At 46.8% G+C, this 24,627-nt stretch overlaps 1 protein-coding gene across 10 annotated transcripts in view; it reads left to right on the top strand.

Moving 5' to 3' along the window:
• The window catches only part of NCOA1 (nuclear receptor coactivator 1), a 268,356-nt gene that overhangs the window by 151,383 nt on the left and 92,346 nt on the right, over nt 1–24,627 (top strand). For all 10 annotated transcript variants that reach the window (XR_009557408.1, XM_060273185.1, XM_060273179.1 and 7 more), the window contains one exon: nt 24,053–24,158. Coding sequence is in view for 9 of the 10 variants with exons in the window: in XM_060273185.1 (XP_060129168.1) it covers nt 24,070–24,158 (89 nt within the window). In the remaining variant the exon portion in view is untranslated. The remainder of the gene's footprint in view (nt 1–24,052; nt 24,159–24,627) is intronic.

Here is a 24,627-nt window from a genome sequence, read left to right as displayed (position 1 = left end):
TGTAGTCCAATCAGCACATGTGTAAAATGGGCACATCCATACATTTTGTCCTGAAGATAGTTCAGAGGCCTGGGTCCCAGGGCCTGCTTCAGTTTGCTGTCTTGAGCAGCTGCACCACACAGGCCAAGAAGTGTGTCCTGGGGTTCCTTAAAAGTCTGCAGGCAATCTTTTGCAGCCTCTTGAGGTCCTGGAGCTCTTTTCTTAGATGCCCTGGTGTTTCATGCCTATCCCACCCCCACCCCACCCCCATGCATTGCTATTCAAAAGCAACCACATGGAGTATTCTGGTCATGCTGCCCTAAATCTGCCTCTGGTTGAAGTGCTAGACTAGAGGAAGTTAGTGTTGTCAACAGAGCTCTGTCATCTATGCTTCCTGGCTGTGTTTCCCAAGCGAAAGACTTGTCTATCAAACCTCTCCATTCTGAAGGAAATCAGCCCTGAGTGCTCACTGGAAGGACAGATCGTGAAGCTGAGGCTCCAAGACTTTGGCCACCTCATGAGAAGAGAAGAATCCTTGGAAAAGACCCTGATGTTGGGAAAGATGGAGGGCACTAGGAGAAGGGGACGGCAGAGGACGAGATGGTTGGAGACAGTGTTCTCGAAGCTACCAACATGAGTTTGACCAAACTGCGGGAGGCAGTGCAAGACAGGAGTGCCTGGCGTGCTCTGGTCCATGGGGTCACGAAGAGTCGGACACGACTAAACAACAACAAAAGTCATGTCTGTTTGGATTGAGAGCGGAAGCTGCTTCTGACTGTTGCAACTGCTGCTGCTGCTGCTGCTGCTGCTGCTGCAGAAATAGTCATTGCTCTGGTGGCCTCTTATATCTCAACCATTGAAGAGTTACAGTATCTACCTTGGCAGAGAACTTGTGGAAGGTGGCAAGGACAGTGGTACCTCTAGTTAAGAACTTAATTGTTCCGGAGGTCCGTTCTTAACCTGAGACTGTTCTTAACTAGAGGCGTGCTTTCGCTAATGGGGCCTCTTGCTGCTACTGCGCCGCCAACACATGATTTCCGTTCTCATCCTGGGGCAAAGTTCACAACTCGAGGTAACTCTCCCAGGTTAGCAGAGTTTGTAACCTGAAGCATTTGTAACCTGAGGCATTTGTAACTCGAGGTACCACGGTACTCAGTTTTCTCAAGGGCTGTCATCTTGAAGTTCCTGGATCATGTCTTCTCTCTTGCAAGCTTTGAAATGGTATCTGTTGCAGCTCTTTCCAAGGGCATGTACCTTTCCCCTTTATCCTGCAGAGGCCTGCCCAGTGGGCGAGCTACCGAAAGGATCTGTGTTATGTACTGAGCTGAATCCTAGAACAATAGGATTCAGAATCAGCGGGAGCTACCCAATCCAACTCCAGGTGGAAGTGAATCCGCAACCTGATTGGCCTGCTGGAGCAGCCAATCAGGCGGCTGGCAGAAGTGAATCTGCTACCTGATTGGCCTGTAGGAGCAGCCAATCAGGCTGCAGGCAGAAGTCAATCCACAATATAATTGGCCCACAGGTGTAGCCCTGAAGTAGCCAATCACGCAAGGCCCATTGTGTAAATAATGTATATAAGCAGATGGTTTTGGGAAAAGAGCCATTCGTCTTCTCTTCTTCTCCTTGATGAATATGAGCTGAATAAAGAGCATGAAATTCACTCTCGACTCCGAGTATATTTCACTGGCGACGAAGGTGGGATCCTGCTGAGCTGACTGCCACCACGCACTGCACCGCAGCACCGCCACCTGCTGCACCGCTGCATCGCACCGTGCATCCAGGCTTCAGCTCCAGGACCCAAGGAACCCAGAATGGCAACCGACAGCAGCTTCTCGCCATTCAAACCAGCATCAGGAGACTGGGAAGGGTACGCCGCCCGTTTCAACTTCCTCCTGCAAGCGAAAGAAGTCACCAACGATGCCATGAAGAGGGCGACATTCTTCAGCGTCTGTGGAGAGGAGACGTTTGAAATCGCCCGGGCTCTCCTTGCACCTAGAGATGTCGCTACCGTCTCTTACAAAACAATAATGGAACGGCTGAAGGAGCACTTCTCACCACAGCCCTCGGTGGTAGCTTGCCGAAATGCCTTCTACGCAAAGCGGCAAGCCCCGGGGGAAACCATAACTGGGTTTGTGACCTCCCTCCGCCAAGCCGCCCGGTTATGCAACTTCTCAGAATTGGAGAACATGCTTCGTGACCGCCTCGTCGGTGGCCTGAGGGACGAGATGTTGCAACGACGCCTCTACGCCAAAAAAGACCTCACGTTCCAGATTGCTCTGGAGGAAGCCCTGGCAACCGAAGCCGCCGAGAGGTCAACGCAAGAGGCACGACCGGCCCCGCCATCCCAACCGAGGGTCTACCACGAAGACCTCACCGACGAATCCGAATCTGACAGGGAGGAAGTACACCGAGTACAGCGGCGCACTCAAGCAGCACACACACCACAGCAGCCTCGACGAGAAGGAGGGAACTGTGCAAGCTGCGGGGAGAACCACGAGAGGAGGACCTGTCGTTTCCGCAACGCAGAGTGCAGGCAGTGCAGAAAATTGGGACACATCGCCCGGGTGTGTCGGGCTCGACTCACCCGTCGACAAGCATCAGGTGACCGACCCAGGAGCCCCAGGTCACACGGCACCATGCACCAAGGCAACTCAACAGAGATCACGGACTACCAGGGATTCCTGGCGTCACCCCCTTCTTCGATGATGTACTGATCGCCGGGCCCACACCAGAGGAATTTGAGGACCGCCTCCGCTCCGTCCTGCACCGTTTCCAGACGGTGGGCCTCAAGGTGAAGCGGGAAAAGTGTTTACTGGGAGTGCCGCAGGTGGACTTTCTGGGATTTAAGGTGGACGCAGAAGGGGTCCATCCAACCGGTGACAAGGTACGGGCCATTTGTGAGGCCCCAGCGCCCAAGAGCAAGCCCGAACTTCAGTCATTCTTGGGACTATTGAACTTTTACCATGCCTTCCTTCCCCATAAGGCAGCGGTAGCGGAGCCCCTACACAGACTCCTAGATAAAAGGGCCCCTTGGGTGTGGGGCCAGCGACAAAGGGCCGCATTCCAGGCAGTCAAGGACTTGCTCGTCTCGAACTCGGTCTTGGCACACTTCGACGAGAGGCTGCCAGTGGTGCTGGCATGCGACGCCTCTCCCTATGGCATCGGCGCTGTCCTCGGACACCAACTCCCGGATGGAAGAGAGGTGCCGGTGGCATACTTCTCCCAGACGCTTGCTGCAGCCGAACGAAACTACTCACAGATTGACAAGGAGGGTCTGGCAATCGTGAAGGGCGTAAAAAAATTCCATGATTTCTTGTACGGGCGGCCCTTTACCATAGCGACTGACCACAAGCCGTTGCTTGGCCTGTTTGCCCCCGAGAAGCAGACCCCCCAAGTGTTGTCTCCACGTGTCCTCAGGTGGTCAATTTTCCTTGCCGGCTACCAGTATGCACTAATCCACCGCCCTGGGAAGGCGATGGGCCACGCAGACGCACTCAGCAGGCTACCACTACCAGAAACAGGCCCCGACCCAGCGCCTGCGCAAGAGGTTATGACCCTGGAGCTGCTTCCCGACCGACCCATTCAGGCACAAGAAGTTGCGCACCATTCCACAAAAGATAGGGTCATCTCCCGGGTCCTGGACTGGGTGTGGCGAGGATGGCCCAGCAGCAGCCCCGGGCCAGAATTCGCTGGCTACACAAACCGCAAACATGAACTGTCGGCCCACAAGGGGTGCCTGTTATGGGGAAGCAGGGTTGTTGTTCCCCAGCCCCTCCGCAAAAGGGTCCTCACAGCCCTACACGAGACACACCCAGGGGTAGTGAGGATGAAGGCCCTTGCCAGGAGTTATGTGTGGTGGCCGGGGATTGACAGAGAGATAGAGGCCTGGGTCCAACACTGCCAGACCTGCCAAGAATCCCGCCCGGATCCCCCAAGGGCCCCAGTCCAGCCCTGGGAGTCCGCCCGACATCCATGGTCACGCTTGCACGTGGACTTCGCTGGCCCCTTCCAGGGAAAAACATTCTTCATAGTGGTGGATTCCTACACCAAATGGCTGGAGGTCGCACTGGTACCGTCCACTTGTACGGCGGCAGCCATCCGGGTACTACGTAAGCTGTTTGCAACCCACGGGCTCCCTGACACCCTCGTCTCAGACAATGGAACCGCATTCACGTCAGAGGAGTTCCAGACCTTCACAGCGCAGAACGCCATCCGCCACATCCGCTCAGCACCATTCCACCCTGCCACCAATGGCCAAGCGGAGCGCATGGTGCGGACCACCAAGGACAGCCTCCGCCGCATAACACAAGGGGACTGGGAATACCGCCTTGCCGCATTTCTTCTAGCACAGCACAGCACCCCAAGCACAACGACGGGCCGGAGCCCAGCTGAACTACTCATGGGCCGGCGCCTTGCAACTAGACTGGACCGACTTCACCCCGACAGAGCTCAGGATGAGGTAGTGGTGGGGAAAGGCAGGAACCCCCGGACATTTATGGCCCAGGACCCAGTGTATGCAAAGAATTTTGGGGCAGGCCCAGCATGGGTACCCGCCACAGTCACCAAGGTGACCGGTCCCGTGTCGTACGAGGTACTAACGGAAGGGGGGCAATGTTGGCGCCGCCACTGCGACCAGCTACGGCGACGATTCCCAGGAGGAACCCGGGAGGAGAGCGGGACAGAGGGATCCCAAGGGGACAGCAGGGCAGTGAGGCCTGTAGAGCGAGAGGGGTGGGCAGGGGAAGCAGAAGCAGTAGGCACAGAGGGGCGCCCCGAGGCTGGAAGGACACTGGAACCAGAGTCACAACCTAGTGGTTCAGTGGCGCCAGACCAGACAGCCCCGGCACAGCCAGCAGCCTCGGAACACAAGCCAGAACCAGAACCCCTGACCAAGGAACACCCCAGGCCACAACGCACACGGAGGCGGCCAGCAGACCTTGGGGACTACGAATGCAACTTCCCGGGCAGGACTGGAACTTAGAGGGGAGGGGTGTTATGTACTGAGCTGAATCCTAGAACAATAGGATTCAGAATCAGCGGGAGCTACCCAATCCAACTCCAGGTGGAAGTGAATCCGCAACCTGATTGGCCTGCTGGAGCAGCCAATCAGGCGGCTGGCAGAAGTGAATCTGCTACCTGATTGGCCTGTAGGAGCAGCCAATCAGGCTGCAGGCAGAAGTCAATCCACAATATAATTGGCCCACAGGTGTAGCCCTGAAGTAGCCAATCACGCAAGGCCCATTGTGTAAATAATGTATATAAGCAGATGGTTTTGGGAAAAGAGCCATTCGTCTTCTCTTCTTCTCCTTGATGAATATGAGCTGAATAAAGAGCATGAAATTCACTCTCGACTCCGAGTATATTTCAATCTGGAATCAGTCAAAACTTAGGGATCCAGCTGTGGGTGTGTCCAAGTCCAAATGTGTGACAAACGGAGGGGTGGCTGATATTTATCCCTTGTTTGCAGCTTATTTGGACAACTTTTAATGGGCAAAACTGCCTCGTAAGAGCTAACAGCAATGAAAACCAATGGGAAGCAGGAAGAGAGAGCAAAAGACGGGCAGAGTAAAGAGTATGAGCAAAGAGAAAAAGGCGGATGGGAGAGTCAAATAGGTCAGGAAACTGGTTCTGCTCTTGCCTGGCATTCAGGTAATCTTTCTGAACTTCCCAGGATGTGGCTGTGGAATCTGTCATCAGATCTGAGGTTCCAAACCTCCAGAATTAATTTTAATCCTGTCCGCTTGGGATTTTTTATGTGCTTGATAAACATCCATGCAGCTTAAAAAAATTCCTTCCAGTAGCATCTTAGAGACCAACTAAGTATGTCATTGGTATGAGCTTTTGTGCATGCACACGAAAGCTCATACCAATGACAAACTTAGTTGGTCTCTTAAGGTGCTACTGGAAGGAATTTTTTTATTTTGTTTCGACTACGGCAGACCAACATCGCTACCTACCTGTAACTAGATCCATGCAACTGTTCAGGTTATGCTTGAGATCTGAAAGTTGTGAATCTCTTTAAATTCTCTGCATATAATTTGAAGTTGCTGGGACAAGGGGAGAAGGATGTATGCAGGTCTGTTTTCTTTTGTTAATCGAGGCCAAAGCTCGGAAATCATTAACCTGGAATTGAACCAGTTCAATCAGTTTCAATTAACTATTCAGCGTAAGCTGCAAGAATCTGATGATAACAGATAATAGTTGACATGGTCGCTTTGCACGTGTGTATTCTGCCTCCTGATGCTGGCTGGTAATAGCAGATGGGAGGAGACAGGGCCAAAAATGCCCATGGCTGGCAGGTAAGGCTTTCAGGAATTCATTTAGAATGGCAAGTATATGTGATTGGCAACAGATGGCACTTGTGGAGAGGTGGGATGGGCAGCATAAGAAGTTGGGGAAGCAAGTTGAGCCTGAACACATGTGGAGCATGGATAATCCACTGCTTGGGAGCTTTGTTTTGCATATCCTGCGAATGTGTCGACTGAGTGGGTGGCTTGCAGGTCGTCCGGATGGTGTCAATCTCATGTAGAAGAGGAGCTAAAGAGAAAGCAGGGCCTTGAAGACAGGTGAGGGCAGCAGAGGATGTTGAAGTCCAGGTTCTAGTTCCACCCTAAGCTAGAACTCTTGCCAGATGTGGTGGTTTCTACTTTCACTGAGCCTCTATTTAGATTAGAAGTTGGTGCTGGCCATACATTCATTGTCAAAGCTTGCGCAGCCAATGTCCCCTCTTATAGCAATGAGTGGTTCCCAAACTTTTTGGGACCACTGCTCCCTTGATTCCATAAACTTATTCCCAGTGCCCCTACCCTTCCCTATAAAAAGCATTATTCTGGATAGCAGTTTGCATGACCCACTAAGGAAAATAACAACACAATAAAATCCAAAACACTAACAATTAATTGCACATTTATTCAAAATCCATTTGAAACTATTTAGTTTAATTAATTCAACAAAACGGATTAAATTGATTCAGTGATACCAGCTTTTTCATTTACACCTCCAGCGGCTCCCTGCCAGTGCCCCCCTGGTAATCCCTCTGTTCCCCACTTTGGGAACCGCTGCATAATAGTATGTGAAGAAGGGGCTGAATACATAATATTTTCTATAGGTTTTCCCCTCCTCATAATGAAAACGGATGCAGATGAAAGCGCCTCCATGGATACATCAGTGTCTCAAAACAACCAAGAGTCTTTTTGAACCTTAATGGGCTAACAATTGCATGCCTTAATCTCACAGACAGCAGGGGGGGGGCATTTCATAGCATGATTGGGTATGCAGGTGGTACTTTGAGTAACCATACCACAGGGGTAGACGACTCTTTTTCTGCTGAGGACAACTTTCCCTCTGCTAAGAACCAGATGCTGGCAGTTGACAGCCAGAGCCAACTTTGGGCAGAGAAGTGTTGATAGACAAAAGTGTTTTCGATTACCTAGTCTGGAGCAAAGACCGCTCTGCTTCAGTTTTCACCATGGTTCCACCGGATTACAATTCCCAGTCTTAGCCAGGGTCACACCACACCATGCATTTAAGGTTTATGGCTTGCTCCATAGAATCTTGGAAACTGTAGTTTACCATATTCAGGTAGGTAGCCTTGTTGGTCTGATGCAGTCAAAATAAAATTAAAATTAAACAACTACATTTCTCAGGATCCTGTGGAGGAAGCCATGTGTGTTGCATGTGCTTTGCATATATGGTTTGGATGTGACCCACATTTGCTCAGAAGTAAACCTCACTGGGTTTAATGGGGTTGCTCTCAAAAGAAATACACAAGAGGGCACTTTAATAAACCTGGAGGAGCAAAGGAAGGAATTCTAGTGGGGTGGAAGAAGGAGGCAGATTCAGGAAGCATAGGTTGGCCAACACATGGAAGGGGCTTGTAGACCATCTTATCCAGGCATCCCCAAACTGCGGCCCTCCAGATGTTTTAGCCTACAACTCCCATGATCCCTAGCTAACAGGACCAGTGGTCAGGGATGATGGGAATTGTAGTCCAAAACATCTGGAGGGCCAAAGTTTGGGGATGCCTGATCTTATCCAACCTCCAATACAGGAACTCCAGAGCTTGAGCAGCCCCCACAGATTGTTGTCCAGCCTCTGTTTCAAGACCAAAGCAAGAAAGCCAATGCAATTCCGGGCTGCATCAATAGGAGTATAGCATCTAGATCAGGCATCCCCAAACTTCGGCCCTCCAGATGTTTTGGACTACAATTCCCATCTTCCCCGACCACTGGTCCTGTTAGCTAGGGATCATGGGAGTTGTAGGCCAAAACATCTGGAGGGCCGAAGTTTGGGGATGCCTGATCTAGATCAAGGGAAGTAATAGTACCACTGTAGTCAGACTTCACCTGGAATACTGTTTCTGGGCACCACAGTTCAAGAAGGATACTGAAAAGCTGGAATGTGTCCAGAGGAGGGCAACCAAAATGGTCAAAGGAAACAATGCCTTATGAGGAACGGCTTAGGGAGCTAGGTATGTTTAGCCTGGAGAAGAGAAGGTCAAGGGGTAATATGATAGCCATGTTCAAATATATAAAAGGATGTCATATAGAAGAGGGTGAAAGGTTGTTTTCTGCTGCTCCAGAGAAGTGGACACAGAGCAATGGATTCAAGCTACAAGAAAGAAGATTCCACCCAAACATTAGGAAGAACTTCCTGACAGTAAGAGCTGTTCGACAGTGGAATTTGCCAACAAGGAGTGTGGTGGAATCTCCTTCTTTGGAGGTCTTTAAGCAGAGGCTTGACAGGCATATGTCTAGAATGCTTTGATGGTGTTTCCTGCTTGGCAGGGGGTTGGACTGGATGGCCCTTGTGGTCTCTTCCAACTCTATGATTCTATTATTCTACCTCCAGAAAGGGGAAGCCCTCTCACATCTAAGTAATTGCTTCCATTGTTGAACTGCTTTTACCACCCAGAGGTTTCTCTTCATGTTTAACCAAAATCCACCGACTTGTAACTTAAGCCCATAAGAGCTAGCCCTGCCCTTTGGAGCAGCAGAAATGCTCTATCCTCGTGGTGGTGAGTCCTGTGCAGCTACAGAACAAGGCGCGCTCCATCGCTTCAAGTACAGGTGAAACTCGGAAAATTAGAATATCGTTGAAAAGTGCATTTATTTCAGTTACACAATTTAAAAGGTGAAACCAATATATGAGATAGATGCATGACATGCAAAGCAAGATATGCCAAGCCTTTATTTGTTTTAATTATTTGTCGTTAGGCGGGTCAATTATAAATGGAATGTAATTAATGAAATGTAATAGCGATGTTTATTTTTGTTTATTTTTTATTACTGTGGAATTTCCAAAAGAAAGCATTTGTAAAAAATAAAATAAAATTTAAAGTTGCATTACTGAAATAAATGCACTTTTCGACGATATTCTAATTTTCCGAGTTTCACCTGTACATAAAGCCTTGCATCTGTGCTGCAGAAAAGAACCCAGTGATTCCTGCTGGTATACAAGGCTGGCTCCATGTTGCTGACCACTGCAATATTTATCTGTGCAGTGACCGTAAAAAGGGGTGTTTGGTGGCATTTGCTGCTTTTACAAGCTGGGGCACTGGGGAAAGATGAAATTTAGTGAAGAGATGCACTGTTTAAACAAGACAGACCTAACCTTGACTCACCTTTTTGAAAGTTGAGTTTCTTTTGCTTACCATCCAGCTTTCAAACGATGCCTTCATTTCCCTTAACCTTGCTACCAGCTTGTCTTTTTCCCAGTGTTTTTTTTTTTAAGGCACCTGATCTATCCCTCAGGGAAACACATGAGTAAAATAGCTGTGGCTTCATAGAATCATAGAGTTTGAATCATGCTTCGTTTTGGTCCTGGTTGTTGTGAACCAAAGCAATTGAAAGAGGATAGTTCAGTTGGTGTTGAGGCACTTTTATTTTATCTGAGATGCCACCTGGAAAACATAAAGGGCAATATTGGGATACCATCTGCAAAAGCGTTGTTGGAGCAGTTCTTTGATAGTTCCCTTCTTGGTCAAGCCTCGGGATCCTGTGTGGGGTTTAAAAGAGTGCTGTGCATAATTTAAAATTAATCACCTGGCAAGGATCCTGTAATCACCTGAACCCATGGATGCCTTAAACCGGGATTGATTTGGAGACATGAAGTTGCACTGCAGCTTTCATCTTACCGAGCAGTCAGTTCACTCGGCTAGTAATTTCCAAGCCAAAAGAGAACTAATACCATGGAGTACAACTTCTTGTTTAGCAACATGCCCCGTGCCCACCTTGAATTCTGCTTTGTGGCAATATGGCCATGGACTCCCCTGTCTGCCTTGGTCACACAATTTAAAAGGAAAAGGAAAATTATTCCACGTATTTTATCCCTGGGATTCAGTTTGCCAGCTGCCCGGTCACTAGAGTAAAGTAGCATTTTCATCACAGTGACATGCAAGTAAGTGGCATGCAAGGCGGGGGGAGGGGGGGCTATTGTAGCAGCACCTGTCATGCACTTTCCAGAAGTAAGCACCACCATCATCCTCCCTGCTCTACTGTAGCTGCCTCTACAGGAGATGAGCAGTGTTTCTTCTCTATTTGGACTCCATATTTTTAAGCATTGGGACGCAGGTGGCGCTGGGGTATAAGCCACTGAGCCTTGGGCTTGCCGATCGGAAGGTCGGCGGTTCAAAACCCTGCGACGGGGTGAGCTCGCGTTGCTCGGTCCCAGCTCCTGCCCACCTAGCAGTTTGAAAGCACGTCAACGTGCAAGTAGATAAATAGGTACCACTCCAAGCAGGAAGGTAAATGGCGTTTCCGTGTGCTGCTCTGGTTTGCCAGAAGCGGCTTGGTCATGCTGACCACATGACCTGGAAGCTGTACGTCAGCTCCATCGGCCAGTAAAGCGAGATGAGTGCCACAACCCCAGAGTCGTTCACGACTGGACTTCACTGTCAGAGGTCCTTTACCTTTACCTTTACCTTCATAAAATAAAATAAAAATTCCTTCCAGTAGCACCTTAGAGACCAACTAAGTTTGTCATTGGTATGAGCTCATACCAATGACAAACTTAGTTGGTCTCTAAGGTGCTACTGGAAGGAGTTTATTTGTTTTGTTTCAACTAAGGCAGACCAACACGGCTACCTACCTGTAACTTTACCTTTATATTTAATGGGAAAACCTGACTGTTTCTCTCAAGTTTTCATTTTTCCAGTCCTAGGTTTAGTTCTCCACATAATTTCCTCATCAGTTTGCAATTTTTATTTTAAGTGGGATGAAATGCAAGTGTTATATTCTGTTTCAGTGTTACCCAGGTCTCCTCCCCCCCCCATTTGTGGATCCCAAAGGCAAAAATGCCACGTTTGCACTAAGAATGTTCACTAGTGAGGAAGTCGTATGAAATGGTGGTTTCCTGAAGTTGACTAAGGGCTAACCCACACTTACCTTTCCTCTGCTCTTTCCAAGCATGGTTCACACTTAAAAGCTCCCTGCCTGAGCGCCCATCCCTCCCTCCCCCCAGCTCTCCCTGTGAAATCCTGAATTGATGTTTGCTGTGACTGAGTGCTGAAGAGTGGGATTTCACGGGGAAAGCTACAAGGGAGAAAAGAAACAAGCAAAATGCCCGGACACATATCAAACCTGTGCCTGTAAGGAGTGGGGCAAAAGGTAAGTGTAGATAAGCCTTAAAAGCGAAGGTTGTCATTCTCTGCCACTTTGCTCCTTGGTAGGTCTCGCCTGCAGTCTCTTTTGTTCTAAAACCAACAAAACTGGCAAAGGGACCCACCTGCTTTTATACTGTAGTGCTCCAAGATGGTCCTATCAAGAAGGAAAGTGAAACGATTGTCACATGAAGCAGGTTTTAAGGGCCATCAAGGGTTACTGAGTAGTACGGTAATAAACGTGAAGTTCTGAGCTGTGGAGCAGAATTAATCTGGAGATTCTTTGGCACAAGCAGTGTACACACTTTCTATTTACAGTATTTCAGTGGGGTTTACAGGGGTGAGCCTTTGCAGTGTGATTGGGGCAGGGGGATGAGTTTTGAATTTTCTCTTTGGGGCACCAAAATGTCTTGAGTGCATCCTGGCCACAGAGTGAAGCTCTTTGTGGTTGTGAGCATAGCTGCCAAGTTATCCCTTTTTTTAAGGGATTTTCCCTTATGCTGAATAGGCTTCCTCGCGAGAAAAGGGAAAACTTGGCAGCTATGGTTGTGAGTCGATGGCTTCTTGAGTGGCAACCAAGTTGTCCTCAGCCAGGTGTGCCTGCCATCCCAGAATGAGCGGATGTTCTTAGTGTCTCAGCTGCCGCAGTGCTGAGGTTGGCTGTGGAAAGAATGAATGCTTGACTTTGGGAAGGAGCGTTGCTGTGTTCAGCTGAGTGCCACAGACCAACTAATGAGAGAGGTGATATTGAACCAAACTGTGTCTGCAGAAGAGGCTGTCTGCAGTGGGAAAAGAATCTGCAACTATGCAAACATGAAGGAGATTGGCTTTTGCAAGTGGAAGATCAGCCAGGTGGGAAGTGTTTCGATGTTAACAACAAACGCGTGTTTTTAATGCCACTTTCCTGGTTATAAATTTGTGTGTGTGTGTCATTTCCATAAGCACAACTCTAGTAATGAAACCATTTGGCATGCGGAAGGGAAACAGCTGCTATAAAGAAGTAGATTTGAATTTCCAATGACTCCATAATGAGTAACATGGAATCAGATGCTCTCCTAACATGAAGAGAAGATGTTTATAATAGTTTGAAGCACTTTGCTTGCTTCCAGAGTGGTGCCTTTAGTACTGCTGAGGCATTGCATTTCACAATTAGCTGGAAGTGAAATTAAATGGAGGCTCAACATAGCATTTAATATAGCACTATATTATCCAGGAGTGCCCTCCTCCATGCTCACGATCCTGCTTTAATGTTTACTCACTAGTAAGTTGCATTCAGCAAAGGTCCTTTTAGAGTGATGTTTCTCCCAGGTAGGAGAGAAAGCTTAATTGCTTGAAGGGGAGGGGACATGGCACACACACACACACACACACGATTTGGAGACAGTGGGTAGAGAAGAAAGTACTGCAAACAGGGTACTTTTAATTAAAGGTACAGGAACACTTAAGAACATCAGTGCTGAAATGCTACAAATAGATCTGGAAATCCACAGAACAATTTGCAATTCAATGGACTGCAATGTTTTGATAATGGTGTCCTGATTCTCCATAGAAAGTAAACGAATTATGCAAAAGGTGCGAGTGTGGAAGCAACCTTTGACTCTGTCTCCTGCAGTTTTAGATGTTTAAGAAACATTTGGGTGAAAGGCAGAATCTCCAGGCTTGAAGCTGAGATAATGCAATTCTGAGTCAAAAGAAGCAGGAGCTCTTGATATTTCCTTGGAGATCTAGGTATTTGTCTTGTGTCAGTCAAACTGGCTTTATGGTGCTCTGTCAAAATTATCCCCTTGTGCAGTAATGAATGCAAAGGCTGCTGCCAGGCCAGCTACTTTGCTCATTTGTAGAATTTGGTGGCTAATCAAACATTATTTTTGTCCTGTTCCTTTTTTTATCAGTAAATGTCACAGCGGCTGGATCATGCTGTCCTTTCATATTGGACGTGCCATCCACTCGCAATCTAGAATGTTAATGCGAAGCTTTATTCCGTTATGTTGTTATAATGTCTGGGTGTGCTAATGTTGACACAATTTCCCCGAGTTGGTGAGGCTCATTTGGCAGCATCAAGAAACGGAGTCTTTAGTGTCAATGGCTCAGTCCTGCGGAATACTCCGCCCATGGAGATTCAGCAGGCACCTTCTGTTTCCGCCTTCAAACACCAGCTCAAAACTTTTCTATTCTGTCAGGCTAATGCAGGCAGTTAAGAATGCACCTTTCCATAACTGGTAGCTGATTTCTGATTTTAAAATTTTATATGCTTTTTATTGTATGGTTTTATATATGGTTGTTGTAAACCACTCTGCTTTATATTTATGTTGAATAGCAATATGTAAATATTTTTATAAGTAAATAAATACTTCAGGGACATAGGTTGCCAGATTCTAGTTTTTACACTCAATATCCTTTCTGGGCTTTGGTTCTTTTCTAGTACCTTCGAAGCTTGCATGGAAAGAGCTACTCCAGAATTGAGTGAGATTTAAGTAGCATCCTCTGTTCGGATTCTGCATGCGTTCATAGATAGCAGAGCCATTGTGTGGCAGAAGGAATGCTGTGCTGCCTTTTAGGCAGAGTCTGTGAGCAACGTGCAACCTTTTTCTGGTGTTGTCAACCGCCTGGAAGACTGTATTGTGTTCTACCAACGGCTTTGGTAAGGGAGAAAAGGCAATAAATTGAGTGGCAGATGACATGCTTCATATGCGGGGTGGGGTCACAGTTTCAGTCCCAGCTTCTTGGGTAGCAGCCCTGGGGACAATGTGTTCTTGGGATCCACCACCAGTCAGAGAAGACAAGAGAATGGTTAGACCAGGCTTCCTCAACCTTGGCCCTCCAGATGTTTTGAGACTACAATTCCCAGCATATCTGTTCTGGCCACTAGTCCTGCTAGCTAGGGATCATGAGAGTTGTAGGCAAAAACATCTGGAGGGCTGAGGTTAAGGAAGCCTGGGTTAGACTCTGCATAAGAGTTACCAGTTAGATTACTGCAATGCATTATAGGTGGGGCTGCCCTTGAAGATGACTCAGAATCTGCAGCTGGTCCAGAATGAGGCAGCCAGAATTCTAACTGGCACAGTCAGTGGAACCACGTCGCATCTTTTCTAAAAGAGCTGCATTAGTTTCCTGTTTGCTTGCAAGCCCAATTCTAGGTGCTGCTACTTAACTTTAAAACCTTTTTGTTTGCTCAGAAATTTTAAGTGTTTGCTGCTCTGTTGTTTTTAATTATTTTGCAATGTGTTCTACTTCATTGTTTTGAGAGGTTTTGTATTGTGTTTTGTTTTAGTATGAGTCAAACTGTTTGTATACTAACCTGGTATCTGTAAGGATGAAGGGCACTTAGAAATATATTTTACCTAAGTTGTTTGTTAATAATAAGACAGATTCGTAAACCTGAGCAAAAATGCTCACTAAATATTTTTGCTAAGGCAAATCCCACCTCCCAGGGGTTAAATTGCTCCTCTCCATCTCTCTTCATTCCTTCCACCTTTCCTCAGATTCTGAGCAGTTAGTTTTCATACAGGCAAGAATGAAACAGGTGCAGGGCTCCCCAAAAGCTGCTTCTGCTTCTGCAAGGGACTCTTACTCGGGAGGAGTGAAGTTTAAACAAACTTTAAAGAAAGAGCACCGTTGATGGGGCTGTGACTCATCTCACTAAAAGAAAGATTTGTAAAATAGCAGAAACAAGAAATGCTTTGGTGCTAAAATATAGGGATGAAGTGCCAGAAATTGGTGATTTTTTTAAAAGCCTAAGTAATTGGTCAAATCCATCCCTTGTTCCCTACTTGTCAGAATTTTGGAACAGGGGACCACCTTCTTTAAAAAGAGGTGTCTGTTGCCCTGTAAAGCATCATACACACTGATCTGGTGCTAAATAAATAAATGAATGTTTATTTCTCCATCTGTGGCCAGTTGCTTCAGATTATCATCATCATCATCATCATCATCATTATTAATACCCCGACCAAAACCGGGCTCAGAGCGGCTAACATAAAACGGATAACACATTAACATAAAATCAGGCAATCAATTAAAATACATCCTAAAATCAGATCAGGATCAGAATAAAATCCAATCAGATGGAAACCTGCAGATTAGGGTTGGGCACCTTAAATGCTCACCAGGCCCAACTGTTTGTCCTGAACTTATATGAGCCTGCGAGAAAAATTGGAAGGCCACTTTCATGCAAGTTCTTGTGAAAGGGGAGAGGGAGTCAGACCAAACCCTGACCAAAGGCCTGGCGGAACAGCTCCATCTTGCAGGCCCTTCGGAAGATCCCGCAGGGCCCTGGTCTCTTGCAACAGAGCGCTTCACCAGGCCGGGGCCACGGCCGAAAAGGCCATGGCCCTGGTGGAGGCCAGTCTCTTCTCCTTGAGGCTCGGGATCTCCAAGATGTTATTATTTGTGGACCTTAAGGTCCTCCGTGGGGCGTACCAGGAGAGGTGGTCCTGTAGGTACGGGGGTCCTAGGCCATATAGGGCTTTAAAGGTACTGGAAGATACTGGAAGAATAGAAGCTCAAACTGGCACCATGAGCCGGGCAGTTTTTTGCAGTGACCCATAGATGTCGCTGAGGAAGCTTGTCCCTAACATTGTGGGAGAGAGCACCTTTATCCTTATCCTTGCAGCCTCCCCTTGCTTCATCGCTCCCGGTTTGCCCTCCTTTTTGCCTGGCTAACTTGCCTGGCCACCAGTTGAAGCACAGGCTTCTAAAACGGAACTTCCTCATATGTAAATAAACATGTACAGACAGAACATGATGGTGGTTAATGCTGAAGTTTTTAATTGCTGTTGGAAATACGGGTGTTTTTTTTGTTTGTTTTAATCTTGCTATCATCTCAAGCAACAGTATTTTATTAGTCACTTCTGCTCATTTTTTGTTTCAGGCTGATGCTTTTAATGTCATCACTTAGAATGGTGATCATTTCTGATATGTTGAGTCAGATACAGGAATCATCCAGAGAGCAGTCACCTTCTGGGGAGAGGATAGGAGAGCCGGCAAGACAGGGTGTTTTAGCAGGAAACATTTGAGTTGACATACCATGTTGTTAGTAATTAATCCTGAGCATTTCAGGGCTGAGAAATGCATGTGGAGAGGTCCAGCTGGATGGTGGTTCCTTTCAAATCTTGTGGAGGCAGAAGGCTTCCTTCGGTTTGTTTGGAGGGGCCCTAGTTTTTTTTGTAAGTGTGGAATTCATTGGAAATATATCAGATGTACCTACCTGTACATTCAGATCAACACCTTAGGACTTGTTTCATGTTTCCATGCCTTAATAAGTGAAGAAAGGAGGCATTACGGACAGGGCCTTTTTGTCTGCGGCACCCCCCCCCCCTCCTGAAGGAGACCCATCCAGCTCAGCCACTGCTCAGCAATGAGCGAAAACGTGGTAATTTCGGAATCTTTCAGTTTCTCTGCTGGTGAATTCAAGTCAGAGTCTTGCTTTGGGGATAACATTTTTTCTTCTTAATGCTATTCATTTTTTCTTCTTGTTGTACTCAGCCTTTATATTATTCTTTATTGTTTTTAATATTCTTTGTCAGCCACCTTGGGACCCTAAGTGTGGGAAACTAAATATCACAAATCCATGCATGACTACATTTGTGGGTGGATAAGAGAACTCTGAGCCCTTTATGCTTTTGGTCCCATTTATAATCTTTATGTTGCTTTTGTAATTTAATGACTGCTGAACTGTTACGCAACTATCCTAGCATTCTGTTTTCAGTAATAGTTAGCTGGATGCCACATAAATAAGATGCTGAAGGAGCTACTCATCCCTTGTACATCCCCCAGCCTCTGGTAATTAGGCACACTCTGCTTCTAAACCAGGCATCCCCAAACTTCGGCCCTCCAGATGTTTTGGACTACAATTCCCATCTTCCCCGACCACTGGTCCTGTTAGCTAGGGATCATGGGAGTTGTAGGCCAAAACATCTGGAGGGCTGAAGTTTGGGGATGCCTGTTCTAACCTCTGAGACTTCATGTAGTAACTAGGAGTCATAGCCATTGGCATAACTATTTACATGAATTTGTAGGATAATCCCCTTTTAAGGCATTTCCCATTTCACACCCTAAGAATGGGAAGCCTCCGCACATATGGGGCTCAGCACTTGCATTGGAGCAGTTTATTGGACTGCTTGGTTCAGACTTCCATCTTCCCACATCTGTTGTTTGCCCTTGAGCATCAGCTGTGGTCTTCTTGATCTAGGGCTAGTTTTGGAACCAGGTACTCACAGCATTTCAAGAACATCTGTGCAGAGCACAGCTCATGGTAAGGGTTGCTTTAGCAGTGGAGGGCAGGGGGCAGGGGCTCCACTTGGATGTGAACATTTAAGAGGCACTCATGGGAGCTTCTGAAGAACCAGTTGCTGCACAGAGTGGTGAGAGCTGGTTGCTGTTCATAGGTAGCAGCCATAGGACCATATATGCCTTTGGGACCCATTTTATCTTGTGCTGGTGGCTGTCAACATGCAGGCATCACCTGTGCTTCACAAAAATCTGGCCAAGGGGAAACATTTTTCCTCTCTGGTGGCCAATAGCAAAACTTCTATTAGTTTGAGTGAAGCCCAATGACAGTTTTTATCTTTCTGTACCTTATTTTGCTATCAGCATGTAATGGTGAAGTTTCTTTTCTTTTCTCCTGCTTAGATAATGTCTTTAAAGGAAGGCTCCAGTCTTGGATTGTAAGTTGGCGTCATTTCTACAGGCAGCTTTCTGTGTAAACTTTATTGTCAAAGGAGGAGGCAGAAGCTTATCTCAGTTTTAGCACTGAGGAAAATCACTTATCTTAGAACTTGGTGCTCAGATGGGAGATAAAAGATCTTGGTACCTGATATCCTGTGATGTCAGGTGACTGACAGGTGGGTGTCCTTTGACCAAAATGGCCTGTGGGCCAAAAGTTCCCCACCCTTTTAAACTGTAAAGCAAGGGTGGAGAACCTTAGGCTGGAGACCCAAATGTGGCCCCCCAAGCCTCCCTCTTTGGCCCTCAAGACTCTCCCCAAGCCACACACCCTCTTTGAATGCATCATTGAACATTTTTGCCTGACTGGAATGCATCCTTGAACTCCTTGTGCTGCTTGTTTCCTGGATGGAGGATAGAGAGAAGTGTGTGAGTGTTTGCAGAAAGTAGCCTACTGTACAAAGATAAAATCCAAACTCTTTGCTCTGTCCACTTTCACTTCTGCCCCTGGCCACCACTATTAGTGGCCCCCAGACTGAATAAAGGGTTCCTGCCCTTTCTGTAGAGCATTGCAAATAAAAAAGGCATGAGGTAGATTCTGGATCTTCAGTTGCTGGCGAGGGGAGCTGGTGGCTGGAGACATTTTGTTTTTGTTTTTTTTTATAAATACTTTTTATTAAATTTTCCAATTAAAAAAAAACAATTCAAACAATTCAAATGGAGACATTTTGGTAGCTGAAGTCGAAAATCTAAATGACACCCCCTTCCTGATGGTAGTTAAACATAGTAGTAACTATAAACAGGCATTTTGCTGCCTTTTAACGCTGCTCCAAGATCTATGGTCCAAGTAAGCTGCTCCACCATGTTGGATGGTAGGACCAACCACTGCCTGGTGATAGATACCAGCTTCAGAATGTCCGTGTTATGTATACCCTTAATCCATAACATGTGAAATGCCCTTTGGATGGCACATCTGTTTGGGGTGCATTGCGTGGATCTGATCGATGTGCTTTTTGGTGCAAGGCATGCTTCATCTGCACTGGGTCGCTGTTTGTGTTCCAAAGTTGGGGTCTCTCACTTGGTGTCCTGTCTCCTTTTGCATGAATTTCTTCCTGAGCGTCAGCTGAGAACTTGCAGTTAGGTACTTGCACATTCAGCCTGAGCTTCCTGGAGCCTGTTTGCATGTGTGGCATGGCTCAACCTGCCATTGAAGCACAGGTATGTGCAGGCAGGCTTTAAGAAAACATTTGGAAATTGGTGAATCAACATCTTCACGGCTCCACTAATGTGGGAAACTTCCATGTGAATGCTCCTTGATGGAAGCTTTATTCTTTGGTTCTGGGTCGGTGCTTCTTCTCATCCTTGAAAGAGATTCTGCTGACTGTACACCCCACATATTGTCTGGCAGCAGTGCCAGTAGCTCCATCTGTCAGCCTCTCCATCAAGCTTAGCCTGGGGGATGAGAAGAGCAACTGTGCTTAGAGGATTGTGGGAAGTTGTTTTTGATTCTAATCCGGAGCCAGCTGTTAGCATTTGGGCCACAATAAGGTAGTGCCTTGGGAACTGCCAGTCAAGGTTCATCGTCCAGTTCCGTGGAAGGAAGCCTGCATTGCACAGTTGCTGGAATGGGTTGCGTGAAACAGGTGAGAAGAAAACACAAGCAGAATTTGGCATGGTAACCCGTCCAGTAACAGATGGGTCTCTGAAATCTTGCCCTTTCCTGACGACGCCCCCAGGCAGCGGAGTGTGCTTGTTTTCCTTGGCTGTTATTGATGTGGCTGGCTTGACGTGGACTGTTGACCGTTTCCTCTTAATGGGAGGTCAAAAACAGAAAATTCCACTTACAAAACCAAGTCAGGGCCCAGCCCTTTCTGGCTCAGTGGAGTGGTTTACTTAATGATTCATGCGTTTCCTTGCTGCGCCAACAGGTGGTTTCAGTATTTTGGAATTGCAAAAGTAGAAGAAGAGACACTTGAAGTTCCAATAGGGTTTTTGAAAGAGGATAGATATAGATATAGATATAAATGAGTCCTTTTGGATGGCTCTTAATCATCTCTAATTGAGGACGGTTTATGTTTTCTTAGAGGGGAGGCATCTGATTGACAGAAACCAGAACAATAAATAAAAGCTGCCCAGGAAATATTTGTTTTAGTATCTAATGCTTGCTTTAGCAGCAGCTCCCTAATCTGCCTTCTAATTACCTGTGGATTTGCTTCTGGAACTAACCCAGGATGTATCCCTCAGGCTATAGGTTTGGAGGTAAGCTTCAGTTTCAAGAATCACAGGAGTTGGCAAAGGGTTATATGGGTCAGTTCTGGAGTCCAAGCGGAATAGAATGTGCACAATCCCACTTCTTAGGAATCCGTCTTCTGGTAACTGAGAAGAGGGCAGAGGATGTGGAGCAAAGGCAGTGAGTACAGGGATTGTCCGTGTGCACAACTGTAGATCACCGCTCTCTCCACCGCCGCATGGAGCAAGTATCACCTTTAGAGCTGGGAGACGTATTTGGAGCTCTAGGGGTCGAAACATTTTTCCAACTACACCATCAAAGCTATTTTTAGGATAGTTTAAATTGTTTTTGGCTTGTCAGCCTTGGCAAGGTCCATTGCAAAATAAACTGGATTTACAATTAAAAAGAAGCCCTGAACATATTACATCTCAAGTCTAGATGGAGCCAAATATTTCAGCTAAGCCTGCAGTTCTGTCTTTTGCTTTATTGGACATACAGATGATTTTGCCAAGGTCACCATCTTCTTTCTTATCTTCTCCCTGAATGGGATTTGAGTGGGTGGGAGGGTATATATGTAGTTTGTGGCCCTGATCCTGGAAAACATTCCCTTTGAACAAAGGGCCTAGCTTTCATTAACAGCATTTCAAGTATTTTGTGAATGGTTTCCTGGCTAGTGTGAGCAGGCCAAGAGTTTTCATATTGGCATAATAATTTCTGGTGTGAATTTTTTTTTTTAAGCAGAGCCAAAGCTGGCTATAAATAAAGAGTGGTTTAAGCAAATTGGAGAGCCCTGGAGGAAATGGTTGAAAAACAAGCTAAAATCAAGCCTGTAATGAATGCATAGCTCTTGTACCCAGAGCAGATGAGTTTTGCAGTCCTTGGCTTTGAAAGGGCCAAGTCTGTCCCCCCTCCTCCCCATTACATTTGTTTTGGCATCATTTTAGACTCCAAGTACGCCACAGAAGAGAAATAAAATTATATCAGTGGTCATCGGCTCAGCTGCTGGTTCTTGAACAGCAGTATTCTCATTTTTATGGTTATTCTCTCTCTTTTAAATCAGGACAGGTGACCAAGGTTTCCAAAGCTGGCACAGGTGGGAATTATCTGTTGGGGGTGATAATACTTCTAAAAAGATTTCTGGCTTTGAACAAACACCTTCATCTTCATAAAGTGATTTGTACGTTAGCACACCTCATGCAAAGAATCATTTCAAACCGACTATATGACAACATTTGGCCCAGTCCTTTTCAGACTGACAGGTTCATCTTGGGGCAAGCGGCTCTGTTAACTTTTAGTAACAAGCAGAAACCACTTGCCTCCTTCCAATGATATCATTGGGACTGACTTCCAAGTTAAACACTTCTAGGATTAGAGATTTGTGCATGTTTACCCAAAAGTAAACCCCATTGTGTTCCATGAGGTTTACTCCTTAGGACTGCAGTACTCAGCCTCACAAGTGTCCAAGGTGTCTGCTTCATCTTCCTCTGAAAATTAAAAGCAATGGAGAAATGTTAATGAGGAGATGGCATCCCAAGGGTGCCACACTTTTATTCCTTGAAGGAACTGACCTTTAAAAACTTCGTTTAAGGACAGCTGTAACTAGGGACCTAGGGCGGAACACAGGGTGGAATTTTGACCTAAAAAAGCTTCATTAGGGGCTATTAGTGAATGTACTTTGCTAAGGTTCTAGCTTGCTATTTGAGTTCCTTTTCCATCTCTCTTTGCCTAGCTCACTTGCTGGTGATCTAAGACCGTTTGATCTCTACAGCACTTCTTCCTTTGCTTGTTCTTGTGCCTCTTTCCTGCAGGTTCCACACAGAGATCTGGATTAAATGCTTTTGTTTGATTTGCTGAGGAGCGGAGTGGGGAGGTTGATGGCTCTTGATGCTCCTCTCTCCTTCAAACATCAGAGGAGCTTTGCTGGATCAGAGCAAAGGTCCACCTAACCCAGCATCCTATTTCCCATAGCAGCTAACCAGATATATTTAGACAACGGCGTTTCCATACTGCCTTTCATTCTATTTGGGATTTCAGTGCGGTGTACAATCATTTGTGCCACAATACAATAATACAGTAATAATTAAAAGCATTAAAAGAGCTTTTAAGGGGAAGGCATTCCATAAGTAGGCACCATGGCTAAGAAACTGTTTTGCTGCCCAAAGTCATTGTGCTGGTGCAGGGTTTCCCAGACTTGTCTCTCCAGCTGTTTTTGGACTACAATTCCCAACATCCCCACCACTGGTACTGCTAGCTAGGGATGATGGAAATTGTAGTCTAAAAACAGATGATGACCCAAGTTTGAGAAACCCTGTGCTAGTGGAAGCAGTGCATTGGGTATTGCCCAGTGACGTGTGATGGGGATTTTTCCAGTGCTTATTTCTCCAAGGAAAATGTTCTGTTTGATAAGTTCATTGATGACAGTGAATCAGAAGGGCCATGGCCCCGTGTGCAGAGTTTTGAGGGGGCACGAAGCAGGTGTCTGCTGCTCAGCCTGGCACGCCTCTCCTGGTGTTGGTTCCTCCCAACCAATGCCAGGAGGAGAGCACTGGGCCATGCCATGTTGCGGGTACCAGCGTGCGGGTGCCTGCTTTGTGCCCACCAAGTTCTTTGTTGGCTGGCCAGGCTCCCCACTGTGTGGGCAGGAGGCACAGTGCGTGATTGTTGTTTTCTTCCCGCACCAGCATCACCCTCCCCGGATCCCAGCTTTGCAAGGCTGCTCGGGAAGGGCAGTGTGGGGATGCAGCAGCAGCTGTGTGCCCTTCTATTCCAGCAGCAGGGGGGTGGGGCTGGTTTATTCAGTTTTGTTTAAAATAAACATGTTAAATTAAGTTGCTCTATAGGGCAGGAAGGGGGAGCCTGTCTCCCACCAGATGTTCCTGGACCAACTGACCACTAGCCAGCCTGACAGGGACTGATGGGAGGTGGGAGTCCAACAGCATTTGAAGACCAGAGATTCCCCGCCCCTGTTCTGGGACTTTTCTGAAGTTCCCAGTGCAAACTGAAAATCTTCTAATTTGCATAGGATTCAAAATTGTCCAGAACACAGTCACCCCAGGTGAAAAACCTGAATGGGTGCATTCCATCCTGCAGCACCTTCGCTAAGCGCTACCTTTATTCAGCAATGGAGGAGAAAGGCTTCCTCCCTCTTGTTTCCCCAAGCAGCCCCCCCCCAAAGAAAACTTATTCAGGGGGCTTCTCTAAAACTCCAAAGCAGATGGTGGCACAAGGGAAGAGGAGAGCATAGCGAAGACGGACCACCTGCTTGTCTGGCTAGCCTTAGTGCATCTATGTGTCACAACACGGTTGGGACAACCACTTTTCAGAAAGTCCTGCTAAAGGTTAGCAAAGCTGAGAAGCCATAATATTATGTGTCAAGCTTTTTGCATAAAAGCTGGTTGAAGGTTGGGCTATGGTGTCACGTGGTTGTTGAAAGAGAAGCTACTCGAAAGCATCTGCCTCACATCTCCTCTGCTGGATCACCTGAGCCTGAATCTGCTCTGGACGGACCACGCAATATCTTGATTTTACCCATTTTATTCTGCTCTGTCCCTGAGCCTTGTTCCTTGTTTGCTCCTCAGGTGTGAACTGACTCAACATGAGTGGCCTCGGGAACAGTTCAGCAGACCCGGCAAACCCAGATTCCCAGAAGAGGAAGGGGTCGCCGTGTAACACCCTAGCCCAGAGGTGAGTAAGGACTTTGAAGATTTGTTCCGTCCAGGGGTGGGGAGCTTCCTCTGTCGTTCTAACACTCTCATTCTGCACAAGCAGATGGGAGCAGATTTCATCAACTCAAATAGTTCACACTTCCCACCAGGGCTCGGGGGTTTGAGAGTAGCTACTGTGGAAGATGGAGCTCCACTTCCCATCTGCTCCTTTTCACTCCTTGGGAGCAACTGTTGGCTTGTTGCTGAATATGTTTTAACTTGCTGATTAATTCAGGCTTTTAGTTCAGTCCACGTGCTACAGTTGTTTCGATTGCAAAGCGAGAGAGAAACAATGTCCAATCCTTAAGTCCCACTGGTAATTAAAACTTGGAGGAGAAATATTGACCACCCGCCAGACTATGGAGTAATAATGTTCTCTTTTTCATCCAGAGATGGCAATCTTTCTTCTGCCATGAACAGGTAAAGGAAACCTCTTACTGCTAAGTTCT

This window comes from Zootoca vivipara, chromosome 3 (genome assembly GCF_963506605.1).
Source record: "Zootoca vivipara chromosome 3, rZooViv1.1, whole genome shotgun sequence".
Taxonomy (NCBI): domain Eukaryota; kingdom Metazoa; phylum Chordata; class Lepidosauria; order Squamata; family Lacertidae; genus Zootoca; species Zootoca vivipara.
The sequence above is the reverse complement of the archived record's forward strand: the minus strand, read 5'-3'. Positions and strand labels throughout refer to the sequence as shown.